This window comes from Apostichopus japonicus, chromosome 3 (genome assembly GCF_037975245.1).
Source record: "Apostichopus japonicus isolate 1M-3 chromosome 3, ASM3797524v1, whole genome shotgun sequence".
NCBI lineage: Eukaryota > Metazoa > Echinodermata > Holothuroidea > Aspidochirotida > Stichopodidae > Apostichopus > Apostichopus japonicus.
Window position 1 is genome coordinate 18,479,251 of NC_092563.1, and position 15,356 is coordinate 18,494,606.

The 15,356-nt window shown below is 37.2% G+C and overlaps 1 protein-coding gene across 6 annotated transcripts in view; it reads right to left on the minus strand.

The window, feature by feature from the left end:
• LOC139965310 (cytochrome P450 10-like) overlaps nt 1-15,356 on the minus strand; it is a 36,977-nt gene that overhangs the window by 12,535 nt on the left and 9,086 nt on the right. For 5 of the 6 annotated variants that reach the window (XM_071967534.1, XM_071967538.1, XM_071967535.1 and 2 more), the window contains 3 exons: nt 3,432-3,727; nt 2,290-2,515; nt 1,355-1,545 (listed from right to left, as the gene is read on the minus strand). In XM_071967534.1, coding sequence (XP_071823635.1) covers nt 1,355-1,545; nt 2,290-2,515; nt 3,432-3,714 — 700 coding nt within the window. In that variant the 5' untranslated portion in view covers nt 3,715-3,727. Of the gene's footprint in view, nt 1-1,354; nt 1,546-2,289; nt 2,516-3,431; nt 3,728-13,061; nt 13,083-15,356 lie in introns of those variants that run through there. The other variant, XM_071967539.1, reaches the window with a different exon arrangement.

The window sequence follows — 15,356 nt, forward strand, 5'->3', positions numbered from 1 at the left end:
TTTGTAGATCTCATCGTTAGTACTTACTTTCTAGAGTCCATCGTTAGTACTTACTTTCTAGATCTCATCGTTAGTACTTACTTTCTAGATCTCACCATTAGTACTTACTTTCTAGATCTCATCGTTAGTACTTACTTTCTAGAGTCCATCGTTAGTACTTACTTTCTAGAGTCCATCGCTGGTACTTACTTTCTAGATCTCATCGTTAGTACTTACTTTCTAGATCTCATCGTTAGTACTTACTTTCTAGATCTCACCATTAGTACTTACTTTCTAGATCTCATCGTTAGTACTTACTTTCTAGAGTCCATCGTTAGTACTTACTTTCTAGATCTCACCATTAGTACTTACTTTCTAGATCTCATCGTTAGTACTTACTTTCTAGATCTCACCATTAGTACTTACTTTCTAGATCTCATCGTTAGTACTTACTTTCTAGAGTCCATCGTTATTACTTACTTTCTAGAGTCCATTGTTAGTACCTACTTTCTAGATCTCATCGTTAGTACTTACTTTCTAAATCTCATCGTTAGTACTTACTCTCTACATCTCATCGTTAGTACTTACTTTCCAGAGTCCATCGTTAGTACATACTTTCTAGATCTCATCGCTAGTACTTACTTTCTAGATCTCATCGTTAGTACTTACTCTCTACATCTCATCGTTAGTACTTACTTTCTAGATCTCATCGTTAGTACTTACTTTCTAGATCTCATCGTTAGTACTTACTTTCTAGAGTCCATGCATGGTTAGTACTTACTTTCTAGATCTCATCGTTAGTACTTACTTTCTAGATCTCATCGTTAGTACTTACTTTCTAGAGTCCATCGTTAGTACTTACTTTCTAGAGTCCATCGTTAGTACTTACTTTCTAGATCTCACCATTAGTACTTACTTTCTAGATCTCATCGTTAGTACTTACTTTCTAGAGTCCATCGTTAGTACTTACTTTCTAGAGTCCATCGTTAGTACTTACTTTCTAGATCTCACCATTAGTACTTACTTTCTAGATCTCATCGTTAGTACTTACTTTCTAGATCTCATCGTTAGTACTTACTTTCTAGATCTCACCAGTAGTACTTACTTTCTAGATCTCATCGTTAGTACTTACTTTCTAGGGTCCATGGTTAGTACTTACTTTCTAGAGTCCATGGTTAGTACTTACTTTCAAGATCTCATCGTTAGCGCGTACTTTCTAGATCTCATCGTTAGGACTTACTTTCTAGGGTCCATCGTTAGTACTTACTTTCTAGGGTCCATGGTTAGTACTTACTTTCTAGAGTCCATGGTTAGTACTTACTTTCTAGATCTCATCGTTAGTACTTACTTTCTAGATCTCATCGTTAGTACTTACTTTCTAGGGTCCATCGTTGTATTTGCCTTATAAAGTCCGGAACTTCTCCATCTGGTGTTCTGATATTTTTTACCAGCTGACAGAAATCTTCCGCACATTTCTCTGTTTTCGGTAGGTACGTATTTAGTTGGTCTGGTTTGAATAGCAGGTGGTTGAATGGTTGTCGGAGTCTTCGCCATTCGTCTCCTTGACTACCAAGTTAAAAGAGAAAGCAAAACACAGATTTCTTTTGGTGAGTCGTGATGCTTTAACTACGAAAAATGGCAATTACTGACCTATAGCTTCAATGGGTCAGAGGGAGGTACATATGTGGGTGGGTGGGTGGGGCTGCGTAGAACTCATCCTTGACCTACCGAATGAACTTTTCGTTGAACAAATGTTGTTTACTCGAGTTGTAGGTCTTTTTTTCACAACGAACAGTACGTACTAGCGCCATCTATATCCCTTTATAGCGACATCCTCAACAAGTTTCTACATGTACACTAAAACACGATATCCCTCAACACTTGATGGATGGCTGTATAATGTCGTTGAGCGGAGAAGAATTTCAAGCAGAGGGATATATATATATATATATATATATATATATATATATATATATATATATATATATATATATATATATATATATATATATATATATATATGAAATCCTTAGACTTATCTTGTCGACAATACTGTCGTCTGCTATGATCATCACCATGAACCATTGATAGATTCATAAAGGCTATGATTCTAAGAATCAGGGCACACAAGCGTTAATTCTTCGTATGAGAGCCAATACAATGAAATCTTTTACTCGACCACAGAACTTGTATGTTGTCAAAATTTGTCTCGAAAGAGGCAATCAAAGAAGAAGGGGGGGGGGGGGATGGTGGGGGTGTCGAGAAATTGTGGACGGGTGAGGAATTAGAGGAAGAAGCTCATATACTTACAGGTTACTCATGCCAATATTTCTGTTCCTCAATTTTCGGTATGCGACCATAGGGTCAAGGGTTATCCTCCGTGGGTTAGGTCCTTCGTGGCGGAGTAGTTCCTTGACGTCATCAGGCTCAATGATATGCAAATGAGTTATTCCAGCCAGGGTTTCCTTGTAAACCGGACCGTATTGTCGGAATCGATCGATTGTAGCCAAATGCATCTTTTCCATACTATATGGACCTGAAAGAGTAGAGTTTCAAGTGAAAATTTATCAAAATTGGCAGTGTCATAATTTATAGGCATTGTCAGCTGAGAATAAATAAAAAAGTTCCAGTAAAAAACGTTGTTAATCGTGTTATTCAGAAGAACACGATTATTATTTGTTATTATAGATAGGCTATCTCTTGTCTAAAGTGATTGCATAATACGCAGTGTCTTGCTGAACATGCTCGGAGGCTGCTATAATTGCCTGCCTTAAATAACCTGTTTGAATCTACCCAACTTAGTTATTTTACTCCGTTATTCAGTTAACTAACTTGTCTAAAAAAAATTTTTTCTTGGGAAGGTCTCCTGGCCACCTCCTACTTTCCTATACCATATAGATGGTTAGGCCTACACACAAATGCATTTGCAATGAGTTATTAGACTAATCAAATAATCAGCTAAAATAATAAAGTACGCACAAATGGTCTTTCCTCTCGAAACTAGTTATTTTTCCTGAGCGAATACGCGTGTAGCTCTAAAAATGCAATTTGTATAACTGCCGACTAGATAAGTGTTAACGGTGCTGTAACAAATCGGAAGGTATATGCGTGAACGGGTATATGGGGTGGCGGGGGGGGGGGCAAAGGGAGGGTAGCGGGAATTGGCGTCACCTTTCACATATGTAAGTAACTGTTGGAAGAGAGCGAAGAGTATAGACCCGGGTGGGGTTTGTTTTTCTCTCTAAATGCCTTTTGAGGACTCATATCCTATAAATATGTAAGATAATAGTAAAACCGTCCTTTTCTCAATGATTCTTACTACACATTCAAGATTAAAGAGAAAACGGTTATCCACGCATCCTTACACATATCCATGTAAACGCATAAATACTGACTTGTCTGATTAAAACTCCATGCCATGCGAATACCGAATACACATAATACGTACTTACCGTTACCCATGTAATCTAGCAAGGACCCAATGAAGGGCAACCCTTTTGGGCCAGGTACTTCCTCATAAGGTTTGACATTCGTAACGACATGCCTCTTCTTTGTACTGCTAACAGGACATATTGAAGGCACTTCTAACACCGTTTGATCGTTACCTACAGATGCTACTGCTGGAGATGGCGCCTCAGCAGGGACGGCACTTCTACGTCTCAACAAAGGGTAAGAAACAGAGGATAATCGTAATTGGTTGCTACAGAGCAGACACCGTCGACTGGCGGGAATCATTCTGCCGGGAAATCTGTCAAAAAATATATGTATAGAAAAAGACGATCGATTAATATACAACAGTACCGTAGTATATAGGATAGTACAATAGGAGGAGCATTAAGGGGGGGGGGGGAGGAGGAGAAGGCTCGAGAAGGAGAAGGAGAAGGCTCGAGAAGGAGAAGGAGAAGGCTCGAGAAGGAGAAGGAGAAGGAGAAGGCTCGAGAAGGAGAAGGAGAAGGAGAAGGAGAAGGCTCGAGAAGGAGAAGGAGAAGGAGAAGGAGAAGGAGAAGGAGAAGGAGAAGGAGAAGGAGAAGGAGAAGGAGGAGGAGAAGGAGGAGGAGAAGGAGAAGGAGGAGGAGGAGAAGGAGAAGGAGAAGGAGAAGGAGAAGGAGAAGGAGAAGGAGAAGGAGAAGGAGAAGGAGAAGGAGAAGGAGAAGGAGAAGGAGAAGGAGAAGGAGAAGGAGAAGGAGAAGGAGAAGGAGAAGGAGAAGGAGAAGGAGAAGGAGAAGGAGAAGGAGAAGGAGAAGGAGAAGGAGAAGGAGAAGGAGAAGGAGAAGGAGAAGGAGAAGGAGAAGGAGAAGGAGGATGAGGAGGAGAAGGAGAAGGAGAAGGAGAAGATGTTTACAAATAAACAACAACTGTCATGTGACCTATAACCTGTACCTGTGATGAGGTGTAAGTTCACCGGTTATCACTTTTGATATTGTCATTTTTATTGATTAAATTACATGGCCAGATGTACAGCGATGAAAACACAAAAACAATCCACTTCCTGATCATGGATTATATATTCAAAATGATTATGACAGACTTGTAAGGGGTGAAGAGATGTTATTTCATTTCGAAGAAAAAGACTGCATAAAGTGAACTAAAAAGTAAACTTGAGAGCCAAGAAAAAATGTTGCTTGATTCCGGTTACAAAAGTACACAACTCCATAGCCTCCGTCCTTCTGCACCTTGTGTCGCTATGACAACGATCAAGTTGATCAAGTTCACAAGGTTCGCAGAATAATGACGAGACTTTTTAATTAAATAATTAATTTAATTAAAAAAAAAAAATGTGAATTCATTATTTGAGGGAGCCCATATGCAATGCTCAATGATCATGTTAACATTTCTATTCAATTCACAAGGGACCCGTGATACTAACTTCGTCATGATCTTACAGTATTGGAGAGGAGATACTGTATATCGAGATCTTTTATATTGATCATAATCTATATATATCGAGGGTATACTGAATAATGCCTTTCATCGTGACTTATTAAGGTAATGTTCAGTTTCTGCGAGATCATTCACTTGGAATACTCACATTATAAATAAACTTACACGACAGTCGCCATATTTTAGAAATCGAGTCAATCACTAATCGATGAATACCGAGATCTTTTGTTCAACATCTATATGTATATATATATATATATATATATATATATATATATATATATATATATATATATATATATATATATATATATATATATATACCACGGTTTAATTGCCTCAACGGTTTATGGTGATATGACCTGAATTTCATGAGACGGTTCATGCCAGTTTATTGTGACGCTTTCGGGAGATCACAGATGGCAATTTCAATAAGCCTAAAGTTTTGAACAACCGGTCGGTGAACCTGTGTATGTGTTGGCTCGCGAACGCAGTTTACCTTACCAAATTGACAAGTTGTAACCTTTCCTCGATTGATTTGACAACTATTTTAGCAATTTAATGAGGAAGCAATACATTAACACCACAAATACCCTTTATATGATCAGATTAACAGTTGACAAACATATAGGAAAGTTCAACAACAGGTGATATGTTTTGGATAACTGGAAATAATTGAGATGTGACTTGAGATGTGAAATATTCATTACAAATATGGTATGTTACAGGTTCATTTGCAAATTGCAAAACATGATGTGGTAATCAACTATAGATATATGTACGCATGTTCACACACGGTAACTGAAACAGCCAAAGGACCAAAGTGTGTGTGTGTGTGTGGAAGCCGGGGGGGGGGTTAGTTAAGGTCAGGGTGGGGGAGGGAAGAATCTTACTAGTTAGAGCAATTTTGTATATTTTATTCTTCATATTGCATGGTTACCGACAATGCAGCGTATGGTAAACTATCCTGGCATTGACCAACTGAGTCGAAAGAAGTATTTACCCGCCCGTGGTAGCTTTGGTGTTTTCACTGAAGGTGGGGAGGGAGAGTGGGGCGAAGTGGCGAGTTTACATTGTCATCTACCCCACGGGGGGGGGGGGGTAAATAGAATCTTACCATTACTATTGCTTTGAAGAATTTAAGTGATTTAATCCAAACACAATGCAAATCCTTTCCTACTTTTTGATATTATTATTATTATTATTTGACATACAAATTCTCCGAGGAAAGCATTCTTTTTGACACCTTTTTGCCACCTTAATTCTGGGCAAAAATTGAAGGTTAACAAATACACGTTAACAGAGAAACCTATCGTAGCAGGGGTCCTAACCAACGTCAAACAATCAAAGAACGAACATACATGAATATTAACAATATTTCATTTTGCTCTCTGCCAAGATCATATATTTGCTTTTTATTTTACCTTCAAAAGCAGTCATTCTTGCGTAAAACTAATTATGACTATAACCCTTTGAAGTGGCCGACTTGGGACGCAGAGTAAATGCATTGTGAAGGTCATCGTTTAAATCTCCGTTTCTGTGTGTGTGTGCGTGGTGTGAGGATAATACGTCGGGTCTGTACGTTGCAATATTTTGACCATATACATATGTATAAATATGGATAAAATATACCGAAGTCTGTACAAACTATGACCACGTTAACATACAAGATTTTCTTAAAGTAGTTTTTTTTTTCTCGTTTAAAAATGTATGCTTTACTGGCCCCAAATATGCCAGATTTTCAAATATGGTCACCTTTGGTCAAAATTCTGAAACTATTTTTGTTATATTTACCTCACTGGGACATTCAAAACATCTTGTGTGTTCATTTAGAATGTCTGAGAACAATTTGGATAGTCAAGACCTCCAGGAAAGTACTTTTTGAAAAGTTTATTTTTTTTTTATTGAAAACTATTATAGCATGCTATAATTTGGGGCCTATACAGACTACCTTTAATGATGAAGAACACATGAACCAGGACCACAACCACGATCTATATAACTCAATGCGGATTCAGTCCTCCAACGGGGGATCTCTCCCCTCCCCTCCCCTCCCCTCCCCCTCCCACCAACTGATATTACAAAAAGAAATCATAGTGTATAGTACATACATATATGTAATATATGTATGCACTAAACACTAGTGAATAACTTATGTGTAAATTACAACCAGAACAGTTGAAAATTATTCACCATTCCTGAAAAACTCGCAAATCATACCACCATGTGTTTTTTTCTTATCGGTAGCGGTAATCTTGACCTTATCATGTGAGCGTTTGCATATTATACAAATACATCGATAACGGAAGAAACGAAGGCCAATATTTGCATTATGACGTATAACGATGTGTTGAAAATAACAGCCGATTCACAGAGATTATACAGTAACACTACGAAATGACAGAAGTTATTCGATCTCTTAGTTACACATTTAAATTTCAGTGGTATACCTCGTTGAAAGTGCATTAAAGACTCACTGTTTATCTTACTAAGTGCAAGGTTATGAGAAGCATTGAATCCAAATGTATATTCACACATGTATAACGGCGGCGGAATATGTCTATAGTGTGTGAATATTTCTTCCAAGTCTTTCGTTACATGTATAGTCATATTGATAACTAATGGACCCATATAGTAACGATGTACGTAGCATGAGTGTAGGCCTATATAACGGGGTTGTGAACAAACCGACATTGGCAGAGAAAGTACATAAAGGCCTAACATACTGACATATATAACATGACGAGAGGAGGCGGTCGGTGTGGGAGGAGGAGAGGGGGGGGGGGTAATGTCAGCTACAGTCATGGGGTTCATGATCGATTAGGGAAGCCTGGCAATAACTATTATAATCTTTTCTTATTTTTAAAATATATTTAAGGAAACAAAGAAGACTTTAAACTGGGGGCCGGTTGACATCTTTGCCCCAGGGTCCGATATGGCTAACACCAAGATCTGTACTGATCAGAGAGCTGTGATCTGTGTTTTTTGTGAACTTACTGAATGTCATTTTCTGTAAATCTTTCTGTATCTAGGAATATTTTCAACCTTCTTCTGTATCTAGGAGTAGGTCTAACCTTCTTCTGAATATAGGAGTAGGTTGAACCTTCTTTATCTAGGAGTAGGTCTAACCTCCTTCTGTATCTATGAGTATGTTGAACCTTCTTCTGTATCTAGGAGTAGGTCTTACCTCCTTCTGTATCTATGAGTATGTTGAACCTATTGTATCTAAGAGTAGGTCTAACCTTCTTCTGTATCTAGGAGTATGTTGAACCTTCTTCTGTATCTAGGAGTAGGTCTAACCTCCTTCTGTATCTATGAGTATGTTGAACCTTCTTCTGTATCTAGGAGTAGGTCTAACCTTCTTCTGAATATAGGAGTAGGTTGAACCATGGAGCTGGTTGAAGTACGTTGAACCTTCTTCTGTATCTAGGAGTAGGTCTAACCTCCTTCTGTATCTATGAGTATGTTGAACCTTCTTCTGTATCTAGGAGTAGGTCTAACCTCCTTCTGTATCTATGAGTATGTTGAACCTATTGTATCTAAGAGTAGGTCTAACCTCCTTCTGTATCTATGAGTATGTTGAACCTTCTTCTGTATCTAGGAGTAGGTCTAACCTTCTTCTGAATATAGGAGTAGGTTGAACCATGGAGCTGGTTGAAGTACGTTGAACCTTCTTCTGTATCTAGGAGTAGGTCTAACCTCCTTCTGTATCTATGAGTATGTTGAACCTTCTTCTGTATCTAGGAGTAGGTCTAACCTCCTTCTGTATCTATGAGTATGTTGAACCTATTGTATCTAAGAGTAGGTCTAACCTTCCTCTGTATCTATATGAGTATGTTGAACCTTCTTCTGTATCTAGGAGTAGGTCTAACCTCCTTCTGTATCTATGAGTATGTTGAACCTATTGTATCTAAGAGTAGGTCTAACCTTCTTCTGTATCTATGAGTATGTTGAACCTTCTTCTGTATCTAGGAGTAGGTCTAACCTCCTTCTGTATCTATGAGTATGTTGAACCTATTGTATCTAAGAGTAGGTCTAACCTTCTTCTGTATCTATGAGTATGTTGAACCTTCTTCTGTATCTAGGAGTAGGTTGAACCTTCTTCTCTATTTATATTGGAGTAAGTCTAACCTTCTTATGTGTCTAGGAGAAGGTTCAACCTTCTTATGTGTCTATGAGTAGTTCTAACCTTCTGTATCTAGGAGTAGGTTGAACCTCCAACCGGAACAGTATCTTTCAAGTTTGCTTTTAATTTTTTTTAACCTGCTACATTTTGAAAGCTTTACTGATGACCTTTGTAAAGTCAATCCTTTTACAGCGTGACCAAGGAAAAAACAACCTTGCAACTTCAATGGGCAATTTTGATGAGAAGTTTTTAATTAAGGTCACTTTGCTAACATCTAATAGAATGCTTTTTCAACATCAAGAAAGGGAACTACTCGGCGTGCGAGTTATAAATCCATTTTTAATTCCCTTTTTTGTGTTCCTTTTATCTGCTAACTTCGCTATTTCACTGTATGTCCTTGTTATAATCCGATGATGACACCTGTTTTGTGGCGTCCGTATCTTTGCTAATCGAATGTTTACGAACTGGTTGTGTTTCATTATTTAGTTAAAATAATAATGTCATTTCAACTTCCCGTAACTTAATCAATTTAACTGAACATGCCCGTATATCGCGGCTGTGAACGAGAAGAGAGCGGGGGATTTCCCCATGCAGACGAAGGTCAAACAACCAATAACTAAGTTGCCCTTCCCAAATAGCTGATTTGCAACGCTGGTGCTCTCAGCACCAACTAATATAGAGAAGTCATGAATCAGTGGTTATCGGTTTTTGTATGTCGCTAATCAGCTATTGTATGTATTATCGGTTATGTATGTCGCAAATCGGCTATTGTATGTATTATCGGGTTATTGTATGTCGCAAATCGGCTGATTGTATGTATTATCGGTTTATTGTATGTCGCTAATCGGCTATTGTATGTATTATCGGTTTATTATATGTCGCTAATCGGCTATTGTATGTATTATCGGTTATTTTATGTCGCTAATCGGCAATTGTATGTATTATCGGTTACTGTATGTCGCTAATCGGATATTGTATGTATTATCGGTTTATTGTATTTCACTAAGCAGCCACACACCCGTGTATGTGAAACTGAATGAATTGTAACCTGTACTTTACTTCGAGTGGCTATACAATTTATAAGTTTAGCTCATTTTTGGATCATATTTTGTTGTCGTGAGATTCATGATAGATTGCCTACGGATGACAAGTCCAGGACACAAATAATCAGTGCCCCTCCTTACATTTTCTCCCTCCTTAAATTTCCTACCTCCTTAAATGATTGGTTTACACCTCCCCCCCCCCCCGTCCCCTCACTCATAATTCCTGGTCATGTGCTTGTTTATTGATCCAAGAGAGGAAGTAACCAGAGCTCCCTTGCTTTGAGAGGTAAGTTTGATACAAGAAATAGTTATCGGGTAAATGCATAAAACACTGACTTGACTTTGTCCCTTGACAAAGTTCCTTTCTCCACTCAATGAAACAGATTTCAAGGTCAACAAGCGCTATTATCACTTCCTTGAGTGAACAATTGATTTCCCATTCCGTGATTTCACTTTTATACCATCAACAATTTAACCTGGCGGTCAATGAACCAACATCATATTCAAGTTAGCCCGCATATTATTATATTATATCCAGAATACGTTGTGAAAGGGATGATTTTAATGGCTTAAGGCGCAAAATGAATTTTGATGCGTCTTTTGAATTTTTTTTTTTGCTATCAACCCAGGTTGTATTTCTATATATTCCATTTTAACATTTTGCATGGGACATGAACTTTAAATCATATGAGGCCCATTAATTCAAGTGGCTGGACTACTTAGTCCAATACGCAGATTATATTAGGTCAGTTCCTCGGATGCAACACCAAATTCAATAGAAAATATTAGACGTTATATTATTTTCACTTCAAGTTACACGTTTACAACGCAATACAACTTTTGTTAAATGTGTGGAATGTGATCGGGCCAATGATAAATGGTGTTCTCATGTTTACATGACGTTTTAAATGGGTTACTTTATAGGTGAGTTCTTACAATTTATAAAGACAATGGGTTAACGTCAAGATGATAGGCCTGCAGTGACGTCATCGTCAATTTATCTTCAAATTAAAGACGTATTTCAGCAGCTCTCTAATTAATAGGCAACCTTGTAAAAATAATCCATCATATCTAATCCCATTAGAGCCTATACCTGTTAACCGGTTAACCGACCGAACGGCCGGCTAAAACGTCCGACGTACATCGTAAAGTTTAACCGTTTTTTGTAATGCCAAATATATATATATATATATATATATATATATATATATATATATATATTTAGATATATATATATATATATATATATTAGATATATATATATATATATATATATATATATGAGTGTGTGTGGTGCTCTCTTATTAATAGGCAACCGTGTAAAGATAAGTTGATGACGTCATGTTCACCACAGAGTTTCGGGTCAAGATACATAACATATACTGTTTCTGCATGTGGGAAGTTGTACAACTCACGGACGTTTTAACTACTGAAAGAAAGTCTAACTATAAGAAGTTGTTACGTCACGCTGAGCTTCAAATTAAGATTGCTGTGAATTGCAAAGGTCAAAACGACAATTGCTTGTACGTTTTCAACTTTCCGAATCCAAGCAATAAATACACACCAACCGCCATCCGCATATATATACACACTTACTAATACATACACACTTAAGTGATGACTTGATAAAATTCAAACAAAAACTATGTATATTATACGTGAAGGCAATGTCTTCAATATATACTAAGGTTTTAAGATATTTCACACAAGATAAAATATACCCTGAATGCTCCTTTAAAACAGAGTTTCGGTAATGAATACTGTAAATATGCTCAGGTCTCATATTAATAAATACCAAACGTATATCATATCAGAAATTGTCATAAATGTGTGACACTTTTTTTGGCTTCGTGCCAACAAGGACAAGAGGCGAACAGCAATTTGCCCTGGGGAACACTTACCATAACGCACTAAACTATGATAGCTGAAAATCGTACAGTGTTATTTTGCCGTTTATATCTGTTTTGGTTGTTTCCAGTGTTCATGTATAATGAGAAGCTTTTCAAAGAGAAAAGAAAATCATATATATATAATAAATAATAATAATAGGACTAATTATACTGCATGTTATAACTTAGCCCTGTCATGTAAACTAGAAAAAAAAGTGAATTGCCTCAAGAGAATATTTCATAAGAATATAGTATCGCGTTATTCAATCTGCGAAGAAATTAATTCTGTCATACCTGACCATATTTTGTAGTTCCAATTAGAACAGACACCGTCAATGCAAAATTATGCGATATACTAATTGGAGAATTTAAGTATGCCGGGCATTTGAGATATTGTTAATTTGTGTTAGGTCCTCAATACTTCAAAAGTGTAATTGGCCTCAATATCATTTCACAAAAACGAATGGTAAACGATTAAACAGGTCCATACATTTTACATTTTACCAACTAGGAAAGACAATATACAACATTCTTGAAGAACTATAGTGCATTTTACATTAACACAGCATCAAAGAGGCCCATATAGGATTGTTAGCTCAGTGGTTAACGCCGGTGCCTTTCAATCATAAGGTCCCGAGTTCGAGTAGCTTCAAGAATAATGTATGTCGTCCAGTTACAGAGTTGTTGACAATTATTGACAATTCATAATCATGGATGTTAAATGTGAATCTAAGAGACTGACTTCGGTCAGCTTGCGGCTTTGATAAGCCAATTATGGCTTCTTCGCGAGTTCCTGCTTGCAGGAGGATCCTAATACATACACATATTCTGCATTTTTATTAGGATGATATACATTGCAACACACGTACAGACTTGACGCATACAATATACACAACGTTGGTAATACCAAACATCAATGTGATGTAGAATCAGAGAATTCACTGTATCTGTTCTATATGTAAATTGTCTTACAAACATTGAATGCCGCAAAAAATATATAATGTCGTTGGAAATTGGATTGAAGCGAGGAATATATCATTAAAGAGTTAGTATATACGAGACTGCGTGTAAATGACACCCTATGGGTATAGTCGTTCGTGAAAGGCTGCAGAAGGCATTGAAAACGTGAATTAGTATACGAACCGTTTTAGACTTCTTATAAGGACCCTGCAAAGGTTATAAATGTTTCCTGAAATTTAGGAATCTCATTTACGCACTCGTCGATTGGAGAGCAAACTGTAGCCTTCTACGGTTGGCACAACGCCAAGAACAAAGATATATCGAGAGAAAAAAAGCATAAAAAACAGACTGAAAAGGAACCAAATCCCCTGGAATCGAAGAAAGAGGAAAGATTCCGGGATAACGTATTGTAAATAGTACTGTAGAACATAACTATAATAACACGTTGATTACAGGTTTCTTGCTTATACGTTGGAAATGGGGAAAACGAAACTACTTTATGATGACCTTTATACCATGCAAATAAATCCCTATTTAAAGGGTATCTGAAAAAAAATCATGGTACAACAGATCATGTTAATTAGGGAATGTGAAGATGTTGTATGTATAATGTTCTGTGAGTTATTTATAGGCCTACGGTAAAAACGACCGTAGTCTCTTAACAGTCGCTGGGAGTTTGATGCCTTGCCAAAGAGAAGAAGAGCCTAGAATCGATGCATGATTTAAAATTTTTGAAATTGACAAATATTAAAAAGCTAATTTTACTCGGTAGGTCTTTAAATTAACTTCCACTTGACTCTCCTCTCGTCCATCCAGGGTTCAAATAAATATTAAGAAGAACGTTCAAAACTTTTGAAATTATAGAAACCCATGCAGAACGGTAGCAAACAGTTAGGTAAATATGCCACACACAGATGTAACCACATCATGTTAATTGCTTATTCTTGTAACGGTTTTTCGGCTTTGAAAACAGTACGATCGTTTTGATGGTTCTAACAGAGGACCCCTATCATGTGACGTCCCAGAAATTCAATTCAATTCAATTCATAAGACTTTATTTCAATCTCTTGTATTAAAGAGACTTAATAGAGGACGAGGGGAAATTCCATTAATTTCGCCATTGAAACAAGTTGACAGTATTGGCGATGAAAAATGTCAGGCAAGAAAGAACACTTATCAATGTATTTTTCTAAAGGCCTACAAGTATATGTGAACTTTCCACCCCCTTTAAGATCACAAAAACCGAACAATACATTCTTCCAGTAGAAACTTCGCATTGATAAAAAAGTAAAGGATTGTACAACATTTAACCTCGAATTGAGGGATTAAGCTAGATTCCAATTCGGTTACGTAAATAATAGGAACGGAAAGTGCCTGTCACCCCCTTTGGAAATTCCCCGCTGAGTAGTAGATAAGTTAAATTGACATGCGACTGGCCTGAGAGTCTGTCCTAGTGGGCTATGTATAACTTATATTGACAAATATAGTGCCTACTGTTGAGGATAGAACGACGTAAGGGATTCCTATGATGCAGGTGCTCTTATTAAATTTCCTGGTCTTATAATTGAGCCAGTCTATTACTTAAAAAAGTTCCACTCGAGAAGTTTCCTCTACAGCAAAGAAGTTATATATTTTGTAGAATGATCATTGCCCACACAGATTAATCATCCGATACTGTCTGACCCTTCCATACATGTTCAGTATAATGTTTTCTTTTCTATATATATATATTTTTTGTGGTGGGGGGGGGGGGGGAGGGGGGAAATGTCAGTTACAATAAAATAATATTCTTACAGCGTCCGCACATATAGAGTTCAAGGCCCGGGTTCAACTGTTCCACTGTTTTCCACTGTTCTAGATTTTCCATTTCATTAGGCTATCATTACAGATACGACTGTACAGAATACAGCTAATGAATATGGTATTACATACACACATAATTGTCTCAAATCTAAAATATTGAAAATATTGGAGACTATAATGAGACACGAACAGGTGACGCAGACCATTTAATAATCAAAAGGTACAATGGAACATGCTCAATTAACCACTATATAGACGGCCAAAGTTCAATTGATTTCTTCCAACTTATTCGTCGATATGACACCAATTCATCACCCCCTCCCCCCCCCCCAACAATTCCCTTACGAAAATGTTAAATATTTGTCAAGATTCAATGTATAGGCTGACGCTGTAAACTGTAGAAGATGATATTAAAGGATGACCCGCCGCATGGTTAATTTTGAAACTTTGATATGTTATATGCGGTTGAAGGCTACCGCTATACGCTGTACAGTTTGTTTTTCTATCATTTTTGTGAATAATCCTTTAAACGTCAAGAAGAGGCTCATCAATAAAGTGGCTTGACTAATACAGAGTTGTATAGAGAGACCAAAGTTAGGTACGTTCCTCTTGAGTAAATGCACAAAACATCGATAGGAACCACAGGAGGAGATTTATGGCTGTATTATGTTTTAT